General features: G+C 47.5%; 1 protein-coding gene across 1 annotated transcript; it reads left to right on the plus strand.

The window, feature by feature from the left end:
• Positions 1-5762: 5762 nt before the first annotated feature.
• On the plus strand, positions 5763-8630 carry LOC308321861 (WD repeat-containing protein 44-like; the record flags this gene model as incomplete). Its single annotated transcript, XM_080772953.1, has 3 exons — positions 5763-6158; positions 6357-6521; positions 7242-8630. The coding sequence occupies 3 exons, from the start codon at positions 5763-5765 to the stop codon at positions 8628-8630; spliced, it is 1950 nt and encodes a 649-aa protein (XP_080629079.1).
• Between the last annotated feature and the right edge of the window lie 121 nt (positions 8631-8751).

Raw genomic sequence — 8751 nt, forward strand, 5'->3', positions numbered from 1 at the left:
GCCTGGTGGAGACAACAGACAAAAAAGACAACCTATTCTCTCCTGTAGGCCATGGAGAGGCAGGCATGTGGCTCATGCATGTGGCTCATATTAGCCTAGGACCAACCACCATGCTGTCCTGTTCTGTACAACCAGGAGTCTCCTGATGTTGCACAATTCCCTGGAAATAATAACTATCAAGAAAATTAAAACGTGGCACTTCATGTCAAAAAGGTCGCCGACCCCCTGCGCTAAACATTCCCCAGTGACAGGCACCACTCGACCCCAGCCCGTAGGAGTCACTAGCACATTGACAAAGATCGCCCTCCGCTGCCCGCGGCTTCCCATCCCCAGCCCCGTATAGACTACTCCTGTTTGGTTATCTCTGCTTGTAATCTATGAATAAATCAGAGTTCTTCCTGGCTCAGGGCCCGTGATCTATGAATAAATCAGAGTTCTTCCTGGCTCAGGGCCCGTGATCTATGAATAAATCAGAGTTCTTCCTGGCTCAGGGCCCGTGATGATCCTTGGCTGAATCATTGATGAACACACTGTCTGTGTGCTGCTGTACGTATCACTCAATCTTTCCATGGCGGCTAATTAGGGTGACAACCGGTAATGCTTCGTTCACGCTGAAAGCTACAAAGATACAGGCTTTATACCATTATTTTTCGATGGAAGCCAGCAGCATGAAGTTACAAAGATTATACATCCGACGGATTAACCCCCACAAGGGCCCCTGGGCCGAAAATTGGTTTGGGGCCCCTATAGCATGCGTGCGCGCAAAAACATTTGTGTTTTTCCGTGTGTTTATCATCTTTGTGACCTAAATTGAACAAAATCAATGGCCAACGAAGGGCCCCTGGAGCCCTTTTCAGGACCTCAAACCCAGGTAGCAAACGGTCCAATTTTCCCCGAAGGGCCCCTGCGAGCCAAGGGCCCCTGGGCCACGACCCCCACTGTAGCTACCAAAGTGACAGCAGCTACAAAGCTATAAAGATACAACGTTAATAATGCTATGTGTATCTTTGAATCTTTATGTCTGCCAGTGTGAAAGCAGCAGAACACGTTCACTAAAGGCAAAATAGAAAATGCTCTTTCTGAGTTGATTATATTGTGTTAATTTTATACGGTTTTGTTAAATAATTATTCTTATTATGTAATTTGCCAAGACTTTGTCCCTTCTCCTTTGACCCGCTTTCATACCCACAACCAAAACACACACACACCAGCACGCACACACAAAACACACACACACGCGCACGCACGCATGCATGTGCGCACACACACACACACACACACACACACACACACACACACACACGCGCGCACACACACACACACACACACACACACACACACACACACACACACACACACTTAGCACACACCAACACACTCAAACATTATACTACCACCTAAACACGCGCACGCACAACCATGTGATTCAGTACAAAGGTAAAGCTGTAAATAAATACTGTCACCGTGACTGTGTGTTTCTGTGTGTTTGCTGAGCTGACATACAAGCTGACCCGGCCCAGGCTGTGTGGGTGTCTATAGGGTCATCGCAATGCTGGAATGTGGTGGACATTTTTGTCAAAATTCCATTTTTGCCACAGACATACAAAATGAGCTGACAATAATATTTGCAGAGACACATATTATAGGCCTATAAGACATAGCCCTGGAATGACCAAAAAATGGATCGGTCTGTACACTCAAGTTATGGGGGTCCATAACCACATTTGAGAACCACAAGTAGGCTACTGTAGTGGACTCCTAATATGCCCTAGTGTCGTAGTAAATAAGTGTCATACATATTCAGAAGAAAACCTGGAGACTTGACATTCGGTCTTGTGATCAAAATAAGATCTAACATTAGCCACAGTCCCACAGACATGGCGAAGTCTTTGCCACGGACACATACGGAAATGGTGGTGTGTGTGTGTGTGTGTGTGTGTGTGTGTGTGTGTGTGTGTGTGTGGTGTGTGTGTGTGTGTGTGTGTGCGCGTGCGTGCGTGTGTGTGAGAGAGAGTGCGTGCTTGCGTGCATGCGTGGTGCATGTGTAAGGGAGGATTGAACTGTACTAGAAACTATTTGTAAGACAACAGAGGCTGTAATCCCCAAGTCCACCATTAGGATATTTCCAAACCAGAAACCCTGGATAAATAGGAATATCCGCGAGGCTCTGAATAGGAGAACAGCCACTCATAAGTCAGGGCTGGTGACGGGCAATAAGGATGCCTATAGAGCAGCATGTTACGACGTGCGGAGAGCAGTGAGGGATGCCAAAAGGCAGTATGGAGAAAAGGTGGATCTACAGTTTCAACAGGGAGACTCTAGGAGTTTGTGGAAAGGGTTGAGGGAGATGACAGACTATAAGGCACCTCCCCCCTCCTTGGAAAATGCTGACATGTCTCTGGCAAATGAACTAAACATCTTTTATGCACGCTTTGATACCCCTGGTAACAGGCAGGTCAGTGCAGATAGAGCAGAGACAGTCAGAGAGGCAGAGGATAGCCCTCTCACAGTATCTGAGCATTCAGTGAGGAGGATGTTCAGTAAAGTGAACATCAGGAAGGCTGCAGGACCAGATGGCATTGCAGGACGAGTACTGAAAACATGTGCCGACCAACTTGCACCAGTATTCACAGCAATATTCAATCACTCTCTGGCCCAGTCCATTATTCCCACATGCTTCAAGGAGTCCATTATTATACCGGTACCCAAGATCCCAAAACCCAGCTGTCTAAATGACTATCGCCCAGTAGCGCTAACATCAGTAGTGATGAAGTGCTTTGAAAAGCTGATTAAAGGCCACATTTCCTCCCTACTGCCAGGGTCATTTGACAACCTACAGTTTGCCTATCGTCCCAATAGATCCACTGATGATGCCATCGAGCATATCCTAGAGACTGTTCTTGTCCACTTGGACGACAAGAAGAAGAAGGATACTTACGTGCGGCTATTATTTATTGATTATAGCTCCCCTTTTAACACCATCATTCCATCCAGGCTCATCAGCAAACTAAGGGACCTAGGAGTCAGCAGCACACTGTGTCGATGGATCCATGACTTCCTGACAGGCAGACCACAGGCGGTGAAAGCCGGAAGACACATCTCATCAACCATGACCCTCAACACAGGTGCACCACAAGGCTGCGTACTGAGCCCACTACTGTACTCTCTGTACACGCATGACTGTGTAGCCACCCAGGAATCAAATTCGATTGTGAAGTTTGCAGATGACACGGCTGTGATTGGCCTGATTTCAGAGGGGAATGAGTCCCCCTACCTGGAGGAGGTGGAGAGACTGACTCACTGGTGTCAGGATAACAGTCTCCTCCTGAACACCAGCAAAACAAAGGAGATGATAGTGGACTTCAGGTTAAAGGGCAACAAGAACTACGCCCCCCTAAACATCAGTGGGACCACGGTGGAAAGGGTAACCTGTTTTAAATATCTAGGTGTACACCTGACTGAAGACCTGTCATGGTCAACCCAGACGAACGCTGTGGTGAAGAAGTCACGGCAGAGGCTGTACCATCTCAGACGCCTGAGATCTTTTGGAGTGTCTCCTCTTGCACTACACAACTTCTACACCTGCACCATAGAGAGCGTCCTGTCAGGAAACATCACAGCGTGGTATGGGAACTGTACGGTGCGAGACCAGCAAGCCCTGCAGAGGGTCGTCAGGATGGCGGGGAGGATCACAGGAGGCAGCTTCCCAGCCCTCCAGGAGATCTACACCAAGCGCTGCAGAACAAAGACCAAGCGGATCATGGAGGACAGTACCCACCCGGCTCATGGTCTGTTTGAACTGCTGAGGTCCGGGAGAAGATACAGGATACACAAGGCTGTCCTGGAAAGACTGAGGAAAAGTTTCTTCCCCCAGGCCATTAGGATTCTAAATGATGACATGGACCTTGAGAGACGTCGGTGATCAGGTCACCCCCCACGCACTTGAGCGTGGAGAGGGGCAGTTGAGTGCACGTGCGCACATACAACCCCCCCCCCCCTCTCCCTTCACATGGACATGTCTTTTAATACCTCTATGGACATTATTCATTATTGTAGTCTAACTTAATTATTTATTATAGTCTGCTTTTTAGGGTTGGAAGTTTTTAAATGGTAGTTTTTTAGCTTTAGTCCTCTTGTCATGTTTTACTGTTCACTTCTGTGGGGCTGACCTACATACATTTCACTGCATTTTAAAGATACTACTTTTTTAATATGTATGTGACAAATAAAGATTGATTGATTGATTGATTGATTGATTGAATTAGGTAAAAGTGTGAGGGAGCTCAAACAGTTTCAGACAATTCCTTCCACTGTTAATGCATGCAGGTTTACAGTAATGTATGCAGGTTTACAGTAATGCTGATGCATTGTGTATACTCGCCATGCAATGAACTCGTATAGAATCCGAATATGGAATTCTCTAAGCGATGACCTAAAGGGTTGTACAAATATTTACCAATTTAAAAAACATTCTAAAAAATAAAATAATTAGGCAATATGAAGACGACGAATATATATGATTTTGACATCAGAGGTATAATTTGTTCTTGCGCTTGTCATTTTTCAATTAACTTGTTGATTGTTTTGTTTTGTTTCATCAATGGTTGTACGAGCCAATCATGGAGAACATACTTTTAAGTGAAAAGGGGGCAGGTAAGTATGTATTCTTCTTCCTGCTCCTTTTGGCCCATGGGTGTATCAGGCAAATGTATTATAAATGAATTATTCTTTTCTGATATAATTGTACAGTACTGTCTGTGATACACTAATAATGTGCACATTAAAAATAAAATAAAAAAATGAAATGAAGGTCCTCTCCTTTTTCCCTCAACACCAGAGCATGTGAGAGGCATGGAGCAGGGGAAAAGGAGTGCACCGCTCGCTCCACTCAGACCCATCCGCTCAGCACCCAAACAACTAATAAAAACAAAGTAGGTATTTTGCTGCGTGTCCAAAACATGCAGCAAACACACAGCACGTGTCTCTGTGCCTGCCTGTCCATGCGACCGGGCATGCTCAAACATGTGGTGCAAGGACTATAGAACGGAGCAGCAAGCAGTACTCGCTCCGAAGCCGTTCTGACCTATTTTGCGTTTACTTTGTTTTTATTCCATTTTACAGGTCAATACAGGCAGACAGGCGATTCAGTCAAAACAGTTCATTTTTCTTCCCCCTCCCCCCCCCCCCCCCCCTGTACCCCTACCCCCTCCCCCCGTCCAGAGACAGCAAACAGATACAAGGATAGAGTATATATACACAAAATGTACATAGAGAAATAGGATAGCAGCTAGTTCTGACCTATTTTAACACCCACTCCACGCTCAATTCAAAATCCCGACTCTCCGCTCCCCACTATGCTCGCAATATGTGCCTCTCATATGCTCTACTCAACACCAAACCTCTCTACATCTCTGGGTCTGGGTATGAGAACATGCCCATATGTGGAGAATAATCTGGTGGGCGGCTGTGGGCAGTGTAAACCTTGCTGATGTCACTGATGATGCTAGATTTCAAGGTCAATTGTTGGCCTTGAAAGGGGGCATTATTGCGAAAGTCGATCTCCCTTATATGGGCTTGTGGGAAACACATCATATCGGCCATACAAAACCCAGCATAATTGCAGCCACCACTTCCTGCCTCATCCTTGGCAAAGATAATGTGGCCGAACCGATTGATAGAAATACACAGTAGCTCCAGCAAAGTCGATTCAAAACTATTTCCAGAACGCAAAATAACAGAACGTCTCATCCGTGGAACCATTGATGAGGAGGAAAGAAGAGACCGCTCCTAGAGACGCTGGTGTCGAATCACCGGAACCATCCGGTCTGCTGCCCCCCACCAGTATAGAGGATCTCCTGCACTCCCTGGATCTCACCAGTGCCACCAGCAGAGACAAGAAGGTGGTGACCACACAGGGAGAGAATGGGGAGCAAGTGTCCTTTCCCAGTGGGACTGACGCCCCAGGCGGACCTCGTCCATGCTCATCCAGCCCCGACAGAGAGCCGACAGATGAAGAGATTCTGTCAAATGAGATGATCAAGAATCTGGACACCGGAGAGGAGATTCCCCTGATCCAGGCAGTGGAGAATCTCCCTTCAGGAATCCACCCACTGACCCGGCACATCATGAAGAGGACCAGGGAATACAGCACCAATAGCGTACACCTGTCAGACGACGATAAGGCGTCACAGACAGACACCGACGGAAGTAAACTGAAACAGCAGTTGAAGAAGACCATGGTGAAGTCTGTGAAGGGCGCCAAGCATCTGGCCGAGAAGTGTGGAGATAAGGTCATCACTATGATGAAGGGTGTTCGCAGTGATGCAGTCCAATCGCAGCGACTCCACAAATCACAGCAAAAACAGTCAGGGGATGATGATGGCAAGGTGGAATCTCCGGTTACAGACACGGATGGAGGAAAACTGAAACAGAAAACAACCCAGATGAAGAAGTTCATAGGAAAGTCTGTGAAGAAGGCCAAGCATCTGACCGAGAAGTATGGAGAGAAGGCCATCAACAAGGTGAAGGGTTTCCGTGACCAAAAACATACAGATGATGATGATGATGATGATGATGAGGATGAGGATGAGGATGAGGATGATGATGATGATGATGATGATGATGATGATGATGATGATGATGATCACAAGGTGGTGGATCCACTGACAGACACAGATGGAGGGAAACTCAAACAGAAAACAACGGTGAGGAAGTTCATAGGAAAGTCTGTGAAGAAGGCCAAGCATCTGACTGAGAAGTATGGAGAGATGGCTATCAACAAGGTGAAGAGGTTCCATGATGGTGCAGCCCAATCACCCCAAGAACAAGAACTAGAAGTAGAACAGGAAGAACATGAAGAGGAACAACAACAATCAGATGATGATAAGTCTGTGGGGAGGTCTGTGAAGGGGGGCAAGCATCTGGCTGAGGAGTATGAACTGAAAAGTGTTCACGATGATTCCCTGCAGTCAGGAGACAATGAAGAACAAGAACAACAGCGATTAGATGACGACGATAAGGCGGTAGCTCCAGTGACAGACACAGATGGAGGAATGCTCAAACCGAAGAAAACTCAGCTGAAGATGTTTATGGAGAAGTCAGTGAACAGCGCCAAGCACCTGGCTGAAAGGTACGGAGAGACGTCAGCCACTAATACGGCCCAACTGAAGGAGTTCCTGGGGAGGTCTGTGAAGGGCGCCAAGCAGCTGGCCGAGAAGTATGGAGAGAAGGCCGTCAGTAAGGTGAAGAGTGTTCACGAAGTGTTCCATCCCGACCAGGAGGATGAGGATAAGCCATACGTCGGGCCAGCCAAGTTCAAGGCATCGCACAGCTTCGAGGGTCCTTTCAAATTTGATCAGATCAAGGTCGTCCAGGACCTTAGTGGAGAGCACATGGGGGCTGTGTGGTCTATGAAGTTCTCTCTATGTGGGAGGCTGTTGGCGACAGCCGGCCAGGACGAAGTGGTGCGCATCTGGGTCCTGAAGACTGCCTTTGACCATTTCAACAATATGAGGCCGAAGAACAACACTGAAGATTTTGTGTCACCTTCGCCCTCTCAGAAAAGTTCATGCTTATCTAAATCGGACTCGGAAATTACAGCCTGTACGCCAGAAGACCCTGACATGGAGGACAGGAATGCTCCCTTCTGCCAAGTCCCCTTCTGCGAGTACAAAGGTCACACGTCCGACATCCTGGACCTCTCCTGGTCAAAGGACTATCTCCTGCTCTCCTCCTCCAAAGATGGGACAGTTGGACTGTGGCACATATCCAGGAGAGATTGTCTGTGGTTCTTCAAGCACAATGACGTCACAGGCATTGCCTTCCATCCCAGGGAGCAAAGCCTCTTCCTCAGTGGCTCTCGGGACGGGAAGCTGCTTCTCTGGAGCATCATAGACAAGAAGGTGGAGCGGTGGAACGAAGTGCAGGCCTCCAATAAATCACAGTGCATCACCGCCGTCAGCTTCTGTGAAACCGGGAAGTATGCCATCGTCGGCACCATCGGCGGCCGCTGCATCTTTTATGACTCTGAGAACCTCAAATACCACACTCAGATTAACTTGGTGACTGGCCGTACAATCACTGGCCATAGTATCAATGGCCCTAAAATCACTGGAATAGAGCCTCTCGTGGGGGAGAATAAGATTCTGGTGACGTCAAACGACTCACGCATTCGCCTGTACGACCTGCGGGACATGTCCCTGTTGATGAAGTACAAGGGATATGCCAACAACAGTAGCACCCGCCAGATCAAGGCCAGCTTTAGCCATGACTACTCGTTAGTTGTCAGTGGCTCCGAGGACAAATACGTGTACATCTGGAGCACTTACCACAACTCCAGGAAACTCGCCTCTGTGCGACGCGACCGCAATGACTTCTGGGAAGGGATTAAAGCTCACAATATAGTGGTCACCTCTGCCATCTTCGCACCACACCCCGGCCTCATTGTCCCACAGGACGCAGAATCTAAGAGCACATACTCTGAAGACTCTGAGACTGTTACGCCTGCAGGGACCCTAAAGACAACAGACTACACAGAGGTTCTTGTCTCCGCCGACTCCACCGGTGCCATTAAGGTTCTCATCAATGCAAAAGGGAGGGAGGTAGGGTCAAGTAGAGGAACAGGAAGTTAGTTCCAGCAGATGATTCTGATCTGATCTGTTGTCTAATACGAACAAGAAAACATTGGCAACATTGCCTTCCTTATATTATTTTTTCAGCATATCACCTATATGACCTATATAGACATATAAT

Source organism: Protomyctophum bolini, assembly GCF_963924005.1.
Source record: "Protomyctophum bolini genome assembly, chromosome: 9".
Taxonomy (NCBI): domain Eukaryota; kingdom Metazoa; phylum Chordata; class Actinopteri; order Myctophiformes; family Myctophidae; genus Protomyctophum; species Protomyctophum bolini.